Source organism: Haliotis rufescens, unplaced genomic scaffold (genome assembly GCF_023055435.1).
Source record: "Haliotis rufescens isolate VD_foot unplaced genomic scaffold, xgHalRufe1.0.p SCAF_18, whole genome shotgun sequence".
Taxonomy (NCBI): Eukaryota; Metazoa; Mollusca; class Gastropoda; order Lepetellida; family Haliotidae; genus Haliotis; species Haliotis rufescens.
In genome coordinates, this window is record NW_025963868.1 from 2,973,426 (window position 1) to 2,997,447 (window position 24,022).

Consider the following 24,022-nt stretch of genomic DNA (forward strand, 5'->3'; position numbering starts at 1 on the left):
CTTCACAAGTCAAAGGTTTATCTGAGTGCAAGACATCAGTTAAAAGTCTTGTATTCAGTAGCATGAACTCGTATTACAGTTTATATGATTTACTTCAAATGACACCATGCCTCTTAAATTAAACTAGTAAAAGTAATCAGTCAGCGCCCATCACCTCCCGGGCTACCCACAATGCAGTGGAGGCTTCAGTGGTCACAAGCAGACGCCCTAATGAATACAACAGCAGAAGACATTTCAGTGTCAGGTGGAACCAACAGATTGTTTCTATAGCTGATTACAATGTCCAGAATTTGAGATGATACTTGCTGTAGTTGATGATACTTATAAGTTTGATAAATTCTTAAGTGAGTGAGTGAGTTTGGAGCTTTGAACAGTAAGTCAATTATATAACAGTCTGTCAGCTTTACGTGGGAACAATGCTTGAATTGCTGCAGATCTTAGATGCTTACCACTTTGTGGAACCTATGGGCATTAATATGGTGCTGACCCACCTAGAAACCTGGCAAATCTGGAACTCAAACACAGCATCATAGCTTGGGCTCTGGCACACCAAGGGGAAGCAACTCTGCACAGCCAATGACAGTCTGCAACTCCAGCTATTAGTTTTATGCCCGATTTGAGTAAAATTTCTTCTGGTGTATTATTACTCTTAAGATCAGTTTATGCTGGTCCAGATACTAAGACGATAATCACATCATAAAACAAGTTCTGTGGATATTAACAAAAACATTTGCTTACCTTCTTTGGCAGTTGACATGAGTGATAGTAAAATGTCTGTTTTGGTAAGTTAAAATTTTATTTCGTCGTAATTGTTTATGTAAGATGTTATCAATGACACAATTTTCATAACAATAATCATGAATATTTCTTCCCATCGACGATAATTCTGATCATTGATTCTTATAGCCAGCCCTAATTACAATAGTGATGCAATAGTATTTTAAACAATCACAATAGCTAAACAGACGGCTCAATAGTCACCTTTGATGCACAGACAATATAGCACCGTATACCACACTTCTCCAGCCTGTATTCCCATGATTCCATAATGAGAGCAGGGAGACCAGGACTGTTAAAGACTCCACACCAATTAGTCCATTATGTGCTGAGCTGGACGGACTCCAGTAGTGTGTGCTAATTTCTTAGGAACGAGTACAGGGATGTGAATGAGCTGCTTCGGAAATCAGTTTCCCAAACCACATTCACTGATGTCCAGTGCAAGTAAACGCAAGCCCAAAGAATAAAGTTCCTTCTGAACAGACTTTCACAAGTCTGTAAGGCAATACTTATTAGTTTCAATCACAGTGTCCAGTCCAGAATTGAAAATCAAGGGGGGACCTGTCCCCCCATTATGTAGAAAATAGGGGGGATTTTGAAAAAGTAGGGGGGATAACTGTTTTCTTCAAAAATGTCTTATTTTGTATTATGTACAGGAACATCATCATATAAAAGTGTAACAGATCAGAATAAAGAACTGCTTTTTTGAGTCACTAGGACCGGGATCGATTTCCCCTTCAGTTTGAGAAGTAATTACAGTGACAGTGGTTTCATCATTGTCTTTTTATAGCAACTATTTTGATTTAAAAAGTCTGTATTTTTTTTTTTTTCGCGACATTTTCACTATTCAAAAGATCGTCTGCAATGTCAGTCGGCGATTCATATTGTGTGATTTCAGAAACGAAACTAAAACAAGCTAAAATGCTCAAAAATATTTCTAGAACTATTCAATATAGAATATTTATTTGTCTTTTAACATCTTGTCAAAGGTTTCTGATTACTAAACAACAAAATACAACATAATTTTGATCAAAGTTTTGATACGCTTTATACAAAAGTAAAGTAAATTTCGTTTCCTATGCAAATCCTGTCGATAATTTATTCAGCAACCCAAGGGACGTATAACTCGTGTTCGAACTTCCGGTTATTATCGATCGGTCTTCGACAGTTGTTTACAATGTTTGCTGTGAACTGTCTTTCTTTGTTAATTGATTAAAGATTTAGTGAGTATTGAATCTAAAGGTAGGGATAAACAGCTGATAAAGTAAGTGACTGTACATGAAATAACTGTGCGCGACAGATCGCTCTTTGAGTTTTTAATGAGGGGCGATTTGATTTTTTGTTAGCGTCAATCGCGCAATCGCGCGGTCTGGGTTGGACACTGCAATCATAATCATATTATGTAAATAATAAAAACAAGTTGTCCCTATAAGAGACTGGAGTCCTTACTGTCAAGACTTGCCTATTTGGAGGATAGAATTACTACACATCCATGGACTATTCTTTCAGTACAGCCTTGGAGCAAGGCTAAGCAGACCTCTCCACCCCTTGAATGTAGTTCTTACATATCTTATAACATACCAAAACATAAACAACAACCATTGTCCCTATGCCAAGAATCAAACAAATAACTGAATTAACCTGAGTTTGAAGTCAAGGTAGACAAACAAAAATGAATTATTTGTTTTGACAAATGGCCTTTTGATACATAACGTGAAGGGCCCCAGGGAATCTCTTCCTGAGGTTGAAGATGACTTTCCAACGTAGTGTTGTGTTTTTTGACATTCTTGCTTCTTGGTCTGTATGAGACTAGTCAGGGTCTTAAACCATTTTTGGGAAGGTAGAAGAAGCCTGATAGTGTAGGTCTCTAAGAATAGGAGTCAGTGTGACAAGCAGGTGAGGATACTCTGTGTATTATTATTCCTGTTGCAATGGAACAGCAGGGGACACCAAGAATGGGATCACACATTACAGCCATGTAGGGAATCAAACCCGAGGCTCTGGTGTAAAAAAACAACATTTAACCACCCTATGGACAAAAGCACCACGACATATTTCACGATCTTTAACTAGAACTGACAATATCTCACTCTCTGTAATGGCCACTGAAATTGAAGCCAAGAATTATGTTGTGATTTCTGATCAATACGGTGAGATTCCTAGACACAATGACTCACTCACATCCATCATTTCCTGGATAAAGCTGCCCACCATGTTTAGGACATAAATTCCCTTCTTTCAATTATCTGGCCCTACATGGCCTCACTTAACAGTCACAGGACACCTTCCATGACCCTTCACATAAACTGTCATTCTGCTCCTTCAGTTCCCCTTAATCATGATATCTGATTCTGAATGTGCAGTAACAGATAAACATCAGTCTAGGACATCTTCAAGTTCAGACCAGTGAACTCTGCTAAGATCCTTTTATAATCCTGCAACTTTATACCATAACTAGATCTGTGCTGCTAGCTCCACAACATCAGTCTATGACAGTCTTCAAGTTCAGACCAGTGAACTCGTCTAAGATCCTTCTATAATCCTGCAACTTTATACCATAACTAGATCTGTGCTGCTAGCTCCACAACATCAGTCTATGACAGTCTTCAAGTTCAGACCAGTGAACTCTGCTAAGATCCTTCTATAATCCTGCAACTTTATATGATAACTAGATCAGTGCTGCTAGCTCCACAACATCAGTCTATGACAGCCTTCAAGTTCAGACCAGTGAACTCTGCTAAGATCCTTCTATAATCCTGCAACTTTATACCATAACTAGATCTGTGCTGCTAGCTCCACAACATCACTCTAGGACAGTCCTCAATTTCAGACCAGTGAAGTCTGAGTGAAGTCTGATATTATCCGACAACTTTATATGATAACTAGATCCGTGTGGCTAACTACGTGATGCTAGACCCATGTTGCTTGCTGAATTCAGTCCTGCAATCAGCTTCAAGATGACTCAGATCATGGCATATATGCTCACATGAGGCCAACCCACAAAAACTCAACCACCTCTTATAATAGTATGATTCTATTCATTACCAGGGGGCACGGGTGGCCAAGTCGTCTAAGGCGCCGCGATTCGCTGTGCAGAGTTGCATCCCTTGGGCATGCCAGAAACCTATGATTGTGGGTTGGAATCCCGGTTCACACTGATTATGTTTCTAGGTTTGTCAGCACCATACTCGTGCTCATGGGTTTCACCGAAGTGGTAAACGTCTGAGACCTGCATCACTTCGGGCTTTCCTCCCTCGTTAAGCTGACACGCCGTGACATAACTGGGATACTGTTAAAAGTGGCGTTAAACCCAACTCACTCCCTATTCATTACCAAACTAAACTTCTTGTAGACATGATTGAACAGACATCTTTCTGACCATAACAAATGTTCATGAAACTAATCAGAATTAAATTGAAGTTGTTTTAGCCCCTACTTACCTAGTTCTGAAACACATTAGAGTACATCCTCACCGACATACTTGTAAGGATGGACCACTACAGAAGCTGTAGTCCTGTAATGCTACAAGCCCAGACTGATGTCAGGCTGAGGACCTTCGAAATGACAGAAATAAATCATAACACCATTACCTTCACCTCATTCTATGCATTCATAATCAAGTGAGTTTGCACAGTGAGTTTACTGTTGTGGAAGATCAACAGATCCAGCAAATATCCCTGGACAATGTGAGAGCACACTGATGACGGAGTGGCATCTGCACCTCCACAAACACCAGGCTCTGTCAACACAAGGATTACCCCTCATCAGGCAATTCCCAAATCCCATCAGCACACATAGAGATTCATAATAACATGATCAGATTAAAATCAAGTTGTCCCTGTTAGTTTGTGCATTTGTAATCTCTTGGAACTTTAAACTGTTGACTATGTACCTGCATGTACAGCCCATTTGACAATGTGTAGAGAGAGACTATCCAATGTTGACTATGTACCTGCATGTACAGCCCATTTGACAATGTGTAGAGAGAGACTATCCAATGTCGACTATGTACCTGCATGTACAGCCCATTTGACAATGTGTAGAGAGAGACTATCCAATGTCGACTATGTACCTGCATGTACAGCCCATTTGACAATGTATAGAGAGAGACTATCCAGTGTTGACAATATACCTGCATGTACAGCCCATTTGACAATGTGTAGAGAGAGACTATCCAATGTTGACTATGTACCTGCATGTACAGCCCATTTGACAATGTATAGAGAGAGACTATCCAGTGTTGACTATGTACCTGCATGTACAGCCCATTTGACAAGGTATAGAGAGAGACTATCCAGTGTTGACTATGTACCTGCATGTACAGCCCATTTGACAATGTGTAGAGAGAGACTATCCAGTGTCGACTATGTACCTGCATGTACAGCCCATTTGACAAGGTATAGAGAGAGACTATCCAATGTTGACAATATACCTGTATATAGATATATATATACTGGTACCTAACTTACGTTGCTTCACACTGCCAGACAATCATTCACCCCTGATATAGAAAACCCCAAACAAATGACTCTCTATTTCTGATTTATTATGTCCCATGGCGATATACATCTTATTACCTAGGCTGTCAAGACATTGAGCAATATTCAGAGGTCATCTGAGCAGTAAGTGCTGACATCACCCTGAAGCTTTCCCGAAATACCCAACTGAGTGCAGATCTCTTATAGAGACGACCTAGGATGTTTACCATAACAGATACATATATAGACATTCTTACAACTGCATGTTGAATAGCATATCTTAATATGAAATGGTTGTTAAGTCATGTGCCTTCAGACAGAACCTCTATGAAATCCTGATTTCTGAGAGTCACGATCTCAAAACTCATGTCACAACATATCGTTCATATGTCTTAAAAACACAGAAAAACTGAGTCAGTGACAGAAATATCGTGTTTACCCCCAAATAGATCTTGACCTGTAGCGGTTCCCTTCCTTAATCCTGCTGGCGTAGATATCCCCAGGATAGTCCAACTCAGGCCACTTTCAATGCTGACACACACATACATTACATCTTGATGGATGGTCAATTAAGGACGTCACTCACCTATGTGTTAACAGCAAATAATCCCCAGGAGAAGGTATTTACTTTGATCAGTGGTATAACTGGGTTATTACACCGACACTGGTTAACAACTCACACAGCAAGTCCCCTGAATGGCTGCTTGGATCAGCTTCAAGTGCAAAGACAACTTTCCAACACAGGAATGTATGTAGCTTCAGTGCTAGTAGATTATTGTAAGACAAAAGGACGCAGTGAGTTCTCATACATCAATGTCCCAGCATACAACCCACGAAGCTCCTCGCTCTTCGGGACACATGACACAGTTCAATCAAGCGTGACACTGACAGCTGTTTGATATGGTGCTTATACTACCCCTACCTTATACACACCTTTAATTATACACCTAGCTAAGCAAATGCTTCAAATTCCGCAGCGTATATAACAACATGGCCTTGAGATTTGCAGTATACAAGACGTGTGGGTATATTTAGACAATGCATAGCAGTCCTAGGTATTTGCAATTCCTGCAGCAACACATGTTCCTAAGCCAGATGTTTGTCAGCATGTACAAAATACAGTAATACAATAGATGGAAAAATCCCACACAGCTGGCAGTATCAGATTACCATATCTGAAAACATTATGATGAGACAATTGACTTGCTACGACAGATAACACTATAACACCGACCTGACAAGTCTTGCCTGGTAATATCCAGTATAATAATCCAAACACATCAACATCAGCATTGTTGCTCCAACATCCTCAGCAACACTACAACATCGACAACGACAATTTGACTACTGCGAGCAACACTGCCACAACAACGTAGTGACACAATTTCCTGGCCTGGTATGTGATGAACACATCACTGCATCTTAACAGGACATGCAGTGACAACCCTGTACATCGTCTCCGTCAGCGATCAGGGAGTAAACAACTTACGTGCGCCCCGACAGTGGCTCGCAGCAGAAATACCGGTCCAGCGACAACAACCCACCAGTTTAACGTTCTAATCTCAAGAGTTCATTTGTAAACAAACGAAGATGAAAAACTAACACAGAACATTCCTGTGTAATTCTGGGCTGTGATGAGGGGGATGAAGAGAGGAGTGTGTTGTGGAGTGAGGGTAATGCTATTGTTCTGAGGGGGACCACCCCAGGCTGTGGAGTCAGTCAGTCAGATCCACCTGGGACCCTGATTGACAAGCTGTATGATTCGCTCACTGATACATAGCTCCATGGACACAATCATATCAAATGGACAATATTTTGTCTCATCTGTACTGAATGTACATTGACATGACAAACGCTTTTTTGACAAATTTAGACGTTTCAAAGATATCATTTTAGATGATATTTTTCCAGTGCTTAAACTTTTATTTCTTTTAGGCAACAATTTGATTTCTTTTCCATTTATAATTATCTTTTTTGAATATTATCTTAGTAAAATATGGATCAATTTGAAACAAGTAAGTCGGCGAGTGAGTCGGTGAGTGAGTTTGGTTTAATGCAGCTTTGACCTGTGTTCCAGTCATATCACAGCATACAGTATTAGAAATTGGCACTAGTCTTGTATTCCTGTAGTCCTTGCCAAACTTTACAACAGTTGAGGTACCATAAGGACTAGTAGAAATTGGCCTTTTATAAGGATGTTGCTATATGTTATCATTATAAGAACTAGGGGACTAACACTGTTAGTTTCTAACACTGGCATGGCAGCTTCATGTGGTAGGAAAGTCCTGAGTGATATAGTAGTTTGGTGAAGTCAATGATCACAGGTATGGCATAAACGCACCAATGATGATGAAGAGTGATTCTTGGATTCAAACTCACATCAGCAGCCTGACCTATGGTTTGATGACCATGCATATCCCAGCAAGCATGTGATCAGGGTAACAAGTTCTGAAGGTGGTCTGGTCACCGTGTGTCCACGGTCTCAGCACGAGGAAACTGCATGCTGGGACGACATTTATATTTGGAAACAAAGTGACCTTCAGCAACCCGGGTTCATCCTCAGGGTTTAAAATAATGTTCAAACCCAACAAGAGAGTCGGGCAGGTGTTGCAATTACTGAAATTTTAACTCGTAACCAGGCAGTGTCTGAAATAACTGCCTGCCCGCCTGCCTGTGGCTGGTAACTTTTCTGTCGGGCTGCACAAAATTTCCCTTAACCTGCCGACTGTCTGGTAGATAATTTTTGGACTACTTATGTTATGTATTCAGTTTTATCATAACTCCTTGTAGAATCTCAAGTAATTGTTTGCATTTGCATCACGGCCCTATTTGTCTCTTACGTTTTGCGATTTTTCAATATTGATAATGTCTGAATGCGGGCGGGTAACTTTGAAGATGGGCAGGCAACACTTATGGGTCACCTGCCTTACTGTCTTGTTCGGTCATAAAATTATTTCAAACACTATCACCAAGTCATGGCTAAATGCAATGCATCCCAAGTTTGAGAACTGTTACACTTACAAAAATTAATATATCCACGATCAGTGTTCCTAGGCCTCATAATTCTGAATGCTCATTATTTCTAATTCCTTTCCTTACAAGCCAAAACACGAGTGATGCTGTGGGCACCTTCTCCTGCTCCAAGGTGAAGGTCATCACATCATGCCTCAGAGAGAGCTGTTGTTTAAACACATCTCAGTCACTCCTATGCCATGCTGCGGCCACGCCTCCGGACTCTGCAGCAGGACAACATGATGGTTCAGAGGACTACAGTGTTACCTATCAGTTGGGGCTGACACTTCCAATACTGCTGGCAGTCTTAATCAAGGTTGGTTGGTTGGTTTGTTGCTTTACGCCGCACTCAGCAATATTCCAGCTATATGACGGCAGTCTGTAAATAATCAAGTCTGGACCAGACAATCAAGTGATTGATATCATGAGCATCGATCCACGCAATTGAGATCGATGACATGCATCAACCAAGTCAGCGAGCCTGACCACCTGATCCCGTTAGTCGCCTTTTACGACAAGCATAGTCGCCTTTTACGGCAAGTATGTGTTGCTGAAGACCTATTCTACCCCGGAATCTTCATGAAGGAACCATGACACACATCATCATGACAGGTCTATGTGATATTGCTAACCATTTCATAGAGTGAGTGAGTGAGTGAGTGAGTGAGTGAGTGAGTGAGTGAGTGAGTGAGTGAGTGAGTGGGTGAGTATGGTTTAACACTGTTTTTAGCGATATTCAAGCAATATCATGGCAGGGGACACCAGAAATGGGCTTCACACATTGTACCCATGTCGGGAATAGAACCCTGGTCTTCGGTTTGACGAGCGAACGCTTAAACCACTAGGCCACCCGACCACCCCTCATTTCATAGTACTATTGAAGGGAAGGACTATTACTTGAGTAAGTAAGAGACTTGTCCAGGAAAAGACTTCATGGTGCAGTGGTAGAAACTAACATTTTTAGTCCACTTGTCCTTATGATGATAACATATAGCAAAACCCTTTAAAATGGCAAGTTTCTGCTAGTCCTTATGATACCTTAACTGTTGGGCAGTTGGGCAAGGACTACAGGACTAGTACCAATTTCTAATGCTGAGGTGTGAATCAACTGATCAGCGAGAATTAATCCCCACAAGGTACAGGGAAGATACCTGCACACTGGTCCCTCATCATAATGTAGTACTTTAATGTCACAGAATCTTTAATCTCAGAGGACAATATTAGCATCAATATAAAGAAGCAAGGCTATGCCACCAAATGTGTCCAAAATCCTTCCTTGGCTATAGAGCCTAAGTCACTGAGCACATTGAGAGCTGTGTGAGTGTAGCAGCACTTGTTAATTGTATGCTTGTACAGTGGTGGCCGGAAACCAGGCATGTTGGGCTATTAATGTCCCACATGTATGGAAATATGATACTGTCACCAGGGGTCACATGTCTCACACCATTGTGTTGTGGAGCTGCTAATTACAGCCACAACATGCCAGCTCTGTGTGGGGCCCACCGAGTTAACAGGGGTGACAGTGAGGTGACGAGGGGGAGACATGGGGTGATGAGGGGGAGACGTGAGGTGACGAGGGGGAGACGTGAGGTGACGAGGGGGAGACGTGAGGTGACGAGGGGGAGACGTGAGGTGACGAGGGGGAGACGTGAGGTGACGAGGGGGAGACATGGGGTGACGAGGGGGTGACAGCGAGGTGAGGGGGAGACGTGAGGTGACGAGGGGGTGACAGCGAGGTGACGAGGGGGAGACGTGAGGTGACGAGGGGGTGACAGCGAGGTGACAAGGGGAAGATGGTGAGGTGACAAGAGGGTTACAGCGAGGTGACGAGGGGAAGATGGTGAGGTGATGAGTCAGTAACGGCCAGCTGTGTGTGGAACAAGGGAACTAAGACGGGTGACAGCGAGGTGACGAGGGGGAGACAGTGAGGTGACAAGGGGGTTACAGCGAGGTGACGAGGGGGAGACGGTGAGGTGACAAGGGGGTTACAGCGAGGTGACGAGGGGAAGATGGTGAGGTGATGAGTCAGTAACGGCCAGCTGTGTGTGGAACAAGGGAACTAAGACGGGTGACAGCGAGGTGACGAGGGGGAGACGGTGAGGTGACGAGGGGAAGATGGTGAGATGACAAGAGGGTTACAGCGAGGTGACGAGGGGGAGACGTGAGGTGACGAGGGGGTGACAGCGAGGTGACGAGGGGGAGACGTTAGGTGACGAGGGGATGACAGCGAGGTGACGAGGGGGAGACGGTGAGGTAACAGGGGGTTACAGCGAGGTGACAAGAGGAGGGGGTAAGGGTGAGGTAAGAAGGGGGTGATGGTGAGGTGAGGAGGGAGTGATTATCCAGTGACCAGTAGCTGGTGTGGGTGTACAAGGAGGCAATTTCAGGACACACTACAGGATAGTTCAATACTGGGGAACACATGCAGTACCACAACCCCTTGCTGACAGTGCTAAATTAGCCAATAAACCTGGTGACTGAGTCACAGTCTTCACTCAACACTCAAACACCTCACACTGTAACAATCCCACCCCATATCACACACCAATATCTAACACACTGACATTATATACCTGCTGACAGTCTCCCTGTCGTCTGATGGGAAAACACACAAACACCTCACACTATTACATCCCACCCAATATCCCACACCAATAGTCACCACACTCATATACCTTACATGCTTTAGGCCTAGACCTAGAATTGCCCTAAGGCTGTACTGAAAGAAAAGTCAATGGATGTGTGGTAATTCTATCCTCCAAATAGGCAAGTCTAGATATGTTGACAGGAAGGACTCCAGTCTCTTATAGGGACAACCTGTTTTTAATACTTACATAATCTAGAACTTATGATTTAAACTAATAATTATTGCCTTAGAGACTTGTGCAAGTCAACACTTAGACTAACATCTATCTCTGAAATGAACATATTTTACAGAAAAAACAGTTGCTAAATTATAGTTATAAAATAAAATAAAAAGGAGCCCAGAGACTTTCTTCATTTTCAGATACTGCAGTAATCTAAACTTGCCAAACACATAGACTTGCCCGGGCTGTATTGGAGACATTTGTTTCAGGGTCTGTATGACAGACTTATCACCACCCTCCCACTCTGTACCGCACCTGTAGCCTGTGCTATTCAAGCCCTGAGTGAAGGTCAGGAAGTTCCTGTCTTACACCGACAGCCTGAAAGCCCCTGACATGTCTCTCACTGTGCTGTCAGATAATGCCGGATTCCGCACACAATAGCCAGGCCACTTTCACTTTGATCTGACTCTCACACTAGACAAGAGGTACACCGTATGATAAGCAAGGTATTGTTCAGTGCATACAGATCTCAACTGATGACAATGGAAGGAAGATATTTATATTAGCTGTTACGTACTGCGTATCACATGAAAAATATTTGCAGCATTAGAAATTGGCACTTGTCCTATAGTCCTTGCCAAACTACCCATTAGGTTAATGTTTCATAAGGACTAGAAATTTGCCACTTTCAAGGGTAACTTTTGCTACATGTTCTCATTACAAGGACCAGTGGTCTAAAGCTGTTAGTTTCTACGCCTTATTTGCAAACATGAGAGTTGCAAACTGCAAACCATTGAAATGATCTGAGAAACAACATGACTGAACTCAGAAATCAAGTTTCGAATTTCAAAACTTTGACTGTCAACCATCAAAGCATTATCTACTTTTTAAACTTAAGTTAAAAATTATGTTCTGTTTCTGTATAGAAAAATGATTATTAATCTCAAAATACTTCATAAGCAATAACTTGCTTCTCACTCCTGAAGTAATCACTAAGTGCACAGGTTATCGACTGATCAATGTTTGTAAGGGTTGGTACACTGCACAGTCAAGCACTCAGGTTATTGACTAACCAATGTTTGTAAGGGTTGGTACACCGCACAGTCAAGTACTCAGGTTATTGACTGACCAATGTTTGTAAGGGTTGGTACACCGCACAGTCAAGTACTCAGGTTATCGACTGACCAATGTTTGTAAGGGTTGGTACACTACACAGTCAAGTACACAGGTTATCGACTGATCAATGTTTGTAAGGGTTGGTACACTGCACAGTCAAGTACTCAGGTTATTGACTGACCAATGTTTGTAAGGGTTGGTACACCGCACAGTCAAGTACTCAGGTTATTGACTGACCAATGTTTGTAAGGGTTGGTACACCGCACAGTCAAGTACACAGGTTATGGACTGACCAATGTTTGTAAGGGTTGGTACACTGCACAGTCAAGTACACAGGTTATCTACTGACCAATGTTTGTGAGGGTTGGTACACCGCACAGTCAAGTACACAGGTTATTGACTGACCAATGTTTGTAAGGGTTGGTACACCGCACAGTCAAGTACTCAGGCTATCGACTGACCAATGTTTGTAAGGGTTGGTACACTGCACAGTCAAGTACTCATCTTCCTGAGAGACATCAGGAAGGGATGAGTTATCTGCTCTTGACTGGGCCTGGATAAGCTTGGTGCACCTGTTCAGTGTTTCCCTGTTGACCTTAAGTGTTGACTGCTCTCCTCGCATGTCCAGTTACACGGCCATAAATCACACACAGGGTCACTACTGTCAACTCGACTGTAAATAGAACTTGCCCTCCAACTCACTTTGGGTGAAGGTATGTGAAAAATCCAGATCTGCACATTTACCTCTTCAATAATAGAGTTAACTTCATAAAATTGACGTGTAAGTTTTTAAAAACTGTTTCAATAATTTTCATTTGGACAACAATATAATATATACGTCTGAATATATCTGACTGAATTGGAAAAGAAAATACTCCACACTTCTAAAAGTAAAGGTGAGTGTGGTGAGTGGGTGCTATATGGTGTGTGGTGGGTGGGAGGGTGGGTGGGAGGGTGGGTGGTGGTAGGAGTGTGGAGTGTGGTGTTCGTGAGAGTGTGGTGTATGTGGGGTGGGCAATCTCATTAAAATCATATCTTAGTTCTTGCTAATGCAAAACAAATATCTGTCATTCTGGGGCCCTTGAGGTATTATAATCCTGGCTCCTTAATGAGATATCCTGCAAGCAAATTAAGCAAATTAAATTAACAGTGATACTATAAGAGAACACCCTCTTGAAACCTGAGTACCATGAAGATTCTGGGTTAAAATTTGCCTTCAGCAGCCCATGCTTGTCGTAAGAGGCTATTATGCTTGTCATAAGAGGCGACCAACAGGATCTGTTGGTCATGCTCGCTGATTTGGTTGATGCATGTCATCGTATCCAAATTGTGTAAATCAATCCTCAAGATATCAATCACTGGATTGTCTGGTCCAGATTCGATTATTTACAGACCACCATCATATAGTTGAAATATTGCTGAGTGCAGCGATGAAGAACAAACAAACAAACTTAAAAGTTGAACTTCTAGCCCTGAGGATAACTGTGACTTTAGAAAAACTGACTCAGGTGTGCTGGCAAGTACAGTTAGAATCTCTGTTATAAAAGGATCCCTTGACAGGGTACACCACTCACTGAACAGATAGGAAAGAATCTGTCAATACTGCTTAAGCCTCAAAAGATAATGTTATGTATCCGATTACGTTGAACACAAAAAGAGAGTCACTCAAACTTATGCGGTATCTGTCATGAGATCAAAATGTCAACAAACATTTCGGACTATCAGCAGGGTGCGTCAAACCAAAAGCACATGTTACAACTGGTCTCCAGCAATCCATGCTTGTAGTAAGAGGTGAATAACAGGATCAGGTGGTCAGGCTCCCTGACTTGGTTGATGCATGCCATCGTATCCTATTTGGGTAGATCGATGCTCATGATGTTGTTGACAGTCTGGTCTGGTCCAGGGTAGATTATTTACAGACCGCTGTCATATAGCTGGAATATTGCTGAGTGGGGCGTTAAACAACAAACAACCAGATGTGTTGACAGGCTTGTCTGGTCCAGGGTAGATTATTTACAGACCGCGGTCATATAGCTGGAATATTGCTGAGTGGGGCGTTACACAACAAACAACCAGAAGGTTCAGCCACAATATACAGGAATTACCACTGTGCTGACACAAAAATGTGGACACTTCTCTTTATTACCAGCTAACATACCAAACAATATTTAAGAGAGGTCTCTTCAGGCTGGAATGTCTCCTACTCTGTGTACATATCATCCTCCAAAATACAGAAAACAAGATAATAGGCACCAATTTAACAATCCATGTATCTAGCCATACACGCAGAACTGGCATCAGCGGCTTCACCCAATCACATTCCAGCATCTTGGCGTGTGTATACTTCTGTTATTACCATAGGTTGCTCAGAGTGACCTCCAACACAAGCTAGAAATAATGGAGTGTGTCAGACCTCATCCTTTTATCTCTGGCAACACTGGAGGAAAGCATATGTTATACAGCGTATTCCCCACCAGTGATTACAGGGCCGTATCATGTACTTGGAACCATGCCTAGCAGGGGCAACTAATTCCACAATTAGTCAGCTAAATTGATACCTTGACAAAAAAACACCTTCTGTCTGGTTCAACTCCTGGGTTCGTTTATACACTCGTTTAAAGGAGGAGGTAATTATTGCTCTGAGAAAATGATAAAACTCGGTACATTTTGATGGTAAACCGATCAAGGTTGTTTGTTCATTGTTTAACGCCGCACTCAGCAATATTCCAGCTATATGACAACGATCTGTAAATAATCTACCCTGGACCAGACAATCAAGTGATTGACATCATGAGCATCGATCCACGCAATTGGAATACGATGACATGCAACAACCAAGTCTGCAAGCCTGATCACCCGATCCGATCATACAACAAGCATGGCTTGCTGAAGGCAAACTGTAACCCAGAATCTTCACAGGACTCAGGACTCGCCTCTTACAACATAGTTGCCTTTTACTGCATGAATGGGTTGCTGTAGACCTATTCTACCCCGGGTCTTCACAAGTCTAACCCGATCAAGAGTGACCCTCTAAGTTCAACTAACTTCAAATTTGAGGAAATATCCTTCAGTATTCTATAGTTTGGAACTTGGATTGGGCCTGAATATTGATAGCGTGTAAAGACACCCTCTCAACAGCTTAAAGTCATACTTGGCCCCCAAATACCTTTCCAGCAATATCACGGCAGGGGACACCAAAAAGGGGCTTCACACATGGTACCCATGTCGGGAATCGAACCCAGGTCTTTGGCGTGACAAGCAAACATTTTAACCACTTGGCTACCCGACCGCACCTTTCTTTATGTAGAAATACTCGACATTTGGAAAGTCCATAATCACCAACACCACAGCAAAACATGGCCTGACATTGGTTGCTCATCTGAGCAAAGGAAGCAGTGTTAAGTGTGATGATGCTCAATGTTTATCATACAACACCACAACAAGACCTGTTGTGGCATATGTTGTCTGTATATGAGCAAACAGAGCAGTGGTAAGCATGCTGACTGTCACTGTAGTCTGTGTTACTAACACGGACATGACATTCTTGAAGTTCATAGCCTGTATAATCACTGTTTACCCTTTGTCAAACAATACTCCCTTAACCAGGATTAGCACAGATGGGGGTCTTAAACAAGGCTAATTCACACATTATGCTGGTTTTCAACTGTGAACTTTAGCCGACATTTTGACTAGCACTGTAATTGCTGTACAAGCATATTGTAAGGCGATATAATATTGTGTCCCAACATCAGACTGGACGCATAGGTAAATATAGAGAGTGGCAGGGCATTATGACATTTATACCCTTGCAGTGTTGTTAATGCCAATAACACTTAACTTCCAATGTCAATAGTCTGTCATTTGTCTCAGTGGAAGTTGTTGCATGCCCCTGACTTCATTGATATCCATAGTTACAATTCACAGCTTGCCAACTCTTATTCTGAATTTGAATTTCTATATCCAGTGATTTACCAAAATAAAAATACCGTATTCAACGTAATAAGCGCCCCGCTCTAATAAGCGCCCACGGCGACATTTGCTAAGATATTGGCTAGTGAACATTCCCAATTGGCACCCCTTCCGATTGATCAATGTACACAAGACTTATTTATTCGCGTATAATACGCACTCGTGTGTTATATGCACCCTTAATTATGGGCATTTAATTCTGGAAAAATATATCTGTCGTACATAAACATTCAAGCTGTCAGCATAAACCACGAAATTTATCTTTCAACTTTTTCCACCAAAATAAGATTCTAATAAGAGCCCCCTATTTCTAATTTGGAGAGCACCCTGGGCGCTTATTACATCGAATACGGTAGTTCAATTTGTCATTGCAGCAATACACCATAATGCATAACCATAGCACCCCCCCCTTGAGGACCAACACAATGATGCTGAAAGATTTAGGACAATACTCAGGTCTTCCAAGCAATGATTTGCAGATCTGAGCTGACAGTGTAAGGAAGCAAGACTTCAAAGAAAGTTTTGGAACATTAGCCACATTGTTCCCCTATCAATGCCAATTAGAACAAACTGTCCCCTTTCACCTTCCCAGTTCCACATACAAGGTACAGTCTATTGATATAGTCCCCCTTGAAATTGATCACCATGTCGGGACATATGATCACTAAGCGGAGTATACGGAGGTTATACTATAGTTGACCTAACCCACATGCTACCCACCCCTGTGAAACAGCAATTACATCCATGCCCACGCCGCTAGACCTACGATTACCAGGACATTTCAGTCAGGACAGTCAGTCGTCTACAATGTTTCCCAAACATATCATCTTCCATTCACAGAGAGGTATGCAGAAAATCACCTAATTTCCCAGCACAATACAGTCTGTATGCCCTGACATTCCACAAAGATGATAGCCCTGTACAGGTGATAGAGTATGTCTCATGTCCAGTGCTTGGGGCCATGTTACCAGGTGACACACACAAACACACAGACACACACAGACACACACACACACACACACACACACACACACACACACACACACACACACACACAGGTTTAACTATAATGCTCAGTCAGTGGAACAGTTTATAAGACTATTTGCTGTACACCTGATCTCAAACAATAACTTAAAGGATATTATAGATACTGATGAAAGCACAACAGACCTCAAACATTATCCGCAGGTTTGCAATTAACATAAGTCTGCTAGACCAAGACAGTGAAGTTCAGGATTTATTTAACACCGCACTAGGCAATATTCCAGCTGTATGACGGCGGTCTGTAAATAATCGAGTCTCGACCAGACAATCCAGTGATCGACAACATCATCATCGATATACGCAGTTGGGATCGATGACATGCTTCAACCAAGTCAGCGAGCCTGACCACCCGATCCCGTTAGCCGCCTCTTACGACAAGCATAGTCTGCTTTTACGGCAGGCATGGGGTCATGAAGATCAGGAAGGACTATTAAAAGTTCCTTGAGGATTGCCACTTCTTCTGTTTGGTAGATGTTACTCTGTAGCAGATCATTTCTGCTGACTAGTGAAAACAATAATTAGTTTCTGACCCTGAACTCTGTGGATGGATGGACAACAGTTTGCCATACAATTGACACAACATGCTGATGAATAATCTAAGTTTCAAGAATTTATACTAATGTGATTTGACTGCTGATCCGAACCCTTAACTATCCCTTTATTGTTTTAAATCCATCGAGAAATGACACCCTATTTGTGTGATATGAGGTATCAATACTTAGTACAGACATGGAAATTTCACAACTGTAACTGAAAACCAGTTGGTCGAAAAAGGGGAGATTACTCTCAAACCTATGCATCACAGTGTAGGCCATTTGATTGACATCTTATTCTACTTTCCCATGCCGTACTCCTGTGTTTAATTACTTCCTCACTTAAACTTTAACAGTTGGATGCAGGAAACAGGAGAAAAACGGACTCCAACAAATGAGTTTTCCGTGACAATGCAACATGCCTGAGACATTGCTGGTGCTGCAAGTTACTGTTTTCAGTGTGCACTGAGAAGTGCAGGTTCCGTCAACAGGGGAAACGTGGCAAGAAAACCTAACAGGCAGGAGCATCGTTAGGACAGTTTTTATGCTGCGACAAAAAAACAAAGTTCAAAACTACCTCAAACTGTTGTTCTTAAATAACAATTTTGACATTTTTTTGCCATCAGAATAACAGCAATGTTGCTGGTAAACAAATGCGGGGAGTTTACGAGTAACGTGTGTTCACAGTGTAAGGTGCACAGATGTACGACTGATCTCTCACCAGGGATACACCAGCTCAAACATACTGAAACTAAATAGGCTGCCATTGGTACACATCGGAAGATCCTTTAAAATTCAAAGATCTCAACATCAGCCTTGTCATAACGGTGACTCATTTATATGTATTTAAAGGCAAACAAATATTTATCAGAATGTCAGAGTGAGTGAGTGAGTGAGTGAGAGTATGGTTTTACACCGCTTTTAGCAATATGTCAGCAATATCACGGTGGGGGACACCAGAAATGGGCTCCACACATTGTACCCGGGAATCAAACTCGGGTCTTCGGCATGACGTGAGAACGCTTTAACCACTCAGGCTTAGTCTGCCGACCACCCCCTGACTCGGGAAGATGATAGTCCTAGAGCAAAGATTGCTTTGTGCAAGATGGCCAGGACAAGAATCTGTATAAACTCCGCCAGAGATGTTCCTTCAGTATGGAGTGACTCACCAAACCTCGCAGCCTTCCAATAATGGAAGAAAACAGCAACCTATGTGCATAGGTGCGTGCATGAGTGACTGAGTGAGTGGGTTGTTTAATTTTTCAGCAATACATGAAACCTGAAAGTTTCAAAAATATTGTTCTGATCTGAACAATGTCTCATCTGACAAAACATCAAATATCCCTCAACCCTATATGCATGCATGATTTGTACCAAGTCGTCAACTTCAACAAGGCATCATTCCTGGCCCCAGATACTCAGGTTTCCTCTAACTGTACCTAACACATCTTCATCATCCTTAAAAGAGAAGTGTTAACTCTCTCTGAAGTTGGCTCCTCCAGACAATCAGTTAAGATAAGAAACATCTTCATGCCATGTGATACGGAACAATAGATCCCGCTGCTGATGTTGGCAGCAAGGATAAGCAACTATATCCCTAGCACAATAAACAACTTACTCCGGGGTGAGTGGGGGGATTATAACACTGGAAATACATTCAACATTCCACTCCAATATTTGCATTTTTTAATCCTTATTGGGCAGTTTCACAAGGACTACAGGACTAGTACCAATTTCTTATGCTGAAGAAGTACATAAAAAATGTACATAAAATTATCAGTTCTTTGGGTGTGTTGTATTTTTTTACTGGCTACACAGAAATTTCTACATAGAAATTGGCACTAGTCCTAATAGTCCTTGCCAAACTGCCCAATAGTTAAGGTATCATAAGGACTAGCAGAAATATGCTCTTTTTAAGGTATTTATATTAGCTGTTACGTACTGCATATCACATGAGAAATATTTGCAGCATTAGAAATTGGCACTAGTCTTATAGTCCTTGCCAAACTACCCAATAATTCAGGTATCATAAGGACTAGTAGAAAGCCACTTTCAAGGGTTTTGTCTATATGTTATCCTTATTAGGACCAGTGGTCTAAAATTGTTAGTTTTTAACGCTGCTACATGTCGAAATTGGAGCAATTGCTAATGTCCAGACAATCATGCTTGCTAGACTGAAATAAGCCAGGGATGTCCGGGGCTCCTGATGTGTCAGGTTAAGTTGTCTGTCTGCATCAGGTGGAAGCTCTTCCCCAGGAGCAGCACATCAGCCTCTCCTTCACCCATGGAATACAATCAGTCTATCAACACACATCAGAAAGATCTGTGTCAGGTGATACACAACAATAACTCCCCAGCGCTGCAGCCAGGGCACCTGGTATGGAATACAGCACTGTATCTACCTGGCTGATATCAACACCTGCACATCTGTACATCAACACGGGGAGGGAGCCAGCACCCTCTGCAGCATGTTGCAGCGTGGGAGAAGAAGGGGAAGGATATACACCACTTGTCACACTCACACAAACAAAATATCATCTCTCTGCAATAATGTTATTACTGCCTTTACTACAGATGGTTCTTACAATACCTGGCCTATTTCACATTCACAGATACCCAAAGGACAAATATTTAATGCTGATTGAGTTGATTCAGATTTCTCACTCTTGGAGGTGACTTTCCTCAAGGTTATCTCCCCTTGGTAGTTGCAGAGCTTCAGTCAACAGGGTTAGTGTTTCACACTGGTGTTTTCCACCATAATATGCTGTTGTTGTTATTGAAGTAAAAAGGCCGTGGCCGGTGTGAGACTTTATGCAACCTAACAGGACATATTTGGTAATAGTCCTGCCTCCGTCAAGGCTATGAAATGCTCATCAAGCTCTCCTACTGTCAGTGGTGTTGTTATGGCAATAGGAGGGCACCTGCTGACATCTCAGCTGTCACCACCTGGAGGTTTACCTATGTTAAAGTACATCAACATACACTGTGATGACTGACACCTGTCAGGTGCGATACCTTCACAATACAAGCACTGACTTTTTCATGGCCGATCATGCTATTTGTTTGACACATATTCAGCTACCGGTTAACTATGGTTAGGTCACAGATGACATATTTACCTAATGATTCACTGTCTTCAGACACCAACTATTCAATATTTGCCTAATGATTCTCTGACTTCTGACACCAACTATTCAATATTTGCCTAATGATTCTCTGACTTCTGACACCAACTATTCAATATTTGCCTAATGATTCACTGACTTCAGACACCAACTATTCAATATTTGCCTAATGATTCACTGTCTTCAGACATCAACTATTCAATATTTGCCTAATGATTCTCTGACTTCTGACACCAACTATTCAATATTTGCCTAATGATTCACTGACTTCAGACACCAACTATTCAAAATTTGCCCAATGATTCTCTGACTTCTGACACCAAGTCACGGTACCCTGACACAATCAGCCAGGTCCCACATTGTGACTACCCAATGCCGAGGATGCATCCAAGTCGGGACTTACACAGCAAATCTTGGAAAACTCACCAGAGACCCAGTCACAGTACACTGACACAATCAGCCATCAGTCTGCTGTCACTACAAACATCAGTTACTTCACTGACCTGAGCTCTCTTTGAATCCCTGTACAGTTCTGAAATATGAACACTACTATTCCTGTTAAACACACTACATTTTCTTTTAAGTCCAACAGGTGTTAGCACAATGAAAAAAAGTTCCCAACTGAAGAATCTTGTGTCAAAATGTAATAATTCTGGAAACAAATATAGCAAGAACATTTCTGTACAACATGCCCCATCACTGCAGGTCTCATTCAGTACACCCGCCCAGCACAATCTCCCCCAGTGCATGAATCTCAGCACTATGGCATTCTTCCGTATTGCCCAGAGACACTCCGCATTTCTTGGCATGGGAACATGTTTTATTGCATGAGTAGGATGCAAACGTTACGGGTGTTATAGCCTGGTGTATAGCGATGAATAAACTTATGGCCAGTTAACAGTCATTACAGTGACATGAGGGGATAGCAAGAATTACGTAGAAGCTGATTCATGTGGGTCTGCTACTGGATGAGACTTTGTTAATACAGGACTATTTTTCCAAGGATAATAATAAAAGTGTACTATACATTCCACTAAGCCCAGTAGCCATGTGAAGCCAGTGTTATAAGTAATGCAGTGGGACACTGTACTTTCCAACCTTCGCTGAGCCAACTCTTCAACCATTGGTTAAAAGTGAACATTGACAAAAACATTAATCGCACAAAACTTTACTCTTATACTTTCCAAAATCCTACAATAAACCAATACAAATACAACCTTCAAATCAAAACAGGAAAGATTAAAATCGTCATAAAATCAAATTCCTTTAATTTTAGATATGTATATTTTAAAATCTGCAATTAGGAAATTTGACTGAAATATAAAATGTCACTGAAATACCTCTCACCTCATATGATTAATCATACCCTGTAATATCCACCCCTTTGTTCCATCACCTGGTGTTTTCTGTGATTGCAGCATGTTGCACTGTGCCATGTAACCACATAAAACTGAGACTCTCCGTGGTGTCACAGTGAACACACAACCAAACAGACATTAACAGCCCGAAACTATCAAGTTATAATTGGAGAAATTAAATATGTGCTGCAACAAAGCTGCACAAAATCCATAGTTTTACCTGAAAATCTCCCCGAATCAATACTATCCCTTTGTGGAGTGGAGAATCAGGCGATAGTTCAGCCTCACAGATGCCTGACAAAGGCCAATCAAAAAAGCATCCAAAGATGCCCTATTACACAACTGCTTTCATTGAGAGGGTTGTGGATCAATACACAGCAACTCTTTCGAACTGTTGGCTGCCGAGGTGTCAGTGAGGGCTTCTACATTATTTATGCTGTTATATTATATCACTCCAATGCCAGGAACAGCGAGGATGTCACTTCACCCTGTGCCAGGAACAGCAAGGATGTCATATCACCCCTGTGGCAGGAACAGCAAGGATGTCATATCACTCCAATGCCAGGAACAGCGAGGATGTCACTTCACCCTGTGCCAGCAACAGCAAGGATGTCATATCACCCCTGTGGCAGGAACAGCAAGGATGTCATATCACCCTGTGCCAGGAACAGCAAGGATGTCATATCACCCCTGTGCCAGGAACAGTAAGGATGTCATATCACCCCTGTGCCAGGAACAGTAAGGATGTCATATCACCCTGTGCAAGGAACAGTAAGGATGTCATATCAACCTGTGCAAGGAACAGTAAGGATGTCATATCACACTGTGCCAAAAACAGTGAGGATGTCATATCACCCTGTGCAAGGAACAGTAAGGATGTCATATTACCCTGTGCCAGGAGCAGATAGGATGTCATATCACCCGTGTGCCAGGAACAGGAAGGATGTCATACCACCCCTGCGCCAGGAACAGGAAGGATGTCATACCACCCCTGTGCAAGGAACAGGAAGGATGTCATATCACCTGAATATCACCTTTGATGTCAAATCAAAGCTGAACTTGTGAAAGGGGAAACTGATATATGTCTTTTTCGACTGTGAAACTGCCATTTAAAGAAGCACTGCCAGGCTTCACACTCCTTACACATGCACACTCACATATTAACGGGTTCTTGAGAAGATCTTTCCTTAACAAAATAAATACTAAAACTGACCCCAATTACACAGAAACCAAGTGAAGATCAGTTTGTGCACCAGCAGCAGCTGCATCAACTCTCCGACAGACCACACTGAGGCAGAGGCCCTGTGACACTGTCACAGCTTTCACAGGGTCATCCTTGGAATGATATTGGGTCTACATATCTAGGGATCCCTATATCCCTATAACAAGGACCCCTTGACTTTCATGCTTCATTTTGAACACATCAGCATCTTGTATCACAGCAGTGTAGACCTGCCTTATGCAGCACATGCATGCTCACATAACAAACATAGAACACCAGTGTCTGCAAAACATCAGCATCTTGTATCACAGCAGTGTAGACCTGCCTTATGCAGCACATGTATGCTAACATAACAAACATAGAACACCAGTGTCTGCAAAACATCAGCATCTTGTATCACAGCAGTGTAGACCTGCATAATGACATACAGTCATCCAACCATCCTTATTAGGAAACTTGGGACCTATTCTGCCCCAGGATCATAACTGGGAATAAAACCCATACTGTGTCCACCATGAGTGACTGCATCATCCACTGGACCACCAGCCCTGCCACAATTAACAACATATGTAATAACAAAT

At 42.1% G+C, this 24,022-nt stretch overlaps 2 protein-coding genes across 3 annotated transcripts in view; both read right to left on the minus strand.

The window, feature by feature from the left end:
* Positions 1-24,022, minus strand: part of LOC124116867 — a 185,770-nt gene that overhangs the window by 94,032 nt on the left and 67,716 nt on the right. The gene's annotated exons all lie outside the window — the stretch shown is intronic.
* LOC125381578 (merozoite surface protein CMZ-8-like) lies at positions 9,687-12,812 on the minus strand. The gene is made up of 2 exons (XM_048398636.1): positions 12,652-12,812; positions 9,687-10,134 (listed from the first exon to the last, which is right to left on the minus strand). The coding sequence occupies exons 1-2, from the start codon at positions 12,810-12,812 to the stop codon at positions 9,687-9,689; spliced, it is 609 nt and encodes a 202-aa protein (XP_048254593.1).

Bases quoted from the DNA above. Each gene is read 5' to 3' on its own strand.
- LOC125381578 (XM_048398636.1), bottom strand. From the start codon at position 12,812: ATGCGAGGAGAGCAGTCAACACTTAAGGTCAACAGGGAAACACTGAAC. The intron at 10,135-12,651 runs GTCAGTCGATAG...TTCCACACACAG, and splicing joins ACCAACCCTTACAAACATTG to CTGGCCGTTACTGACTCATC.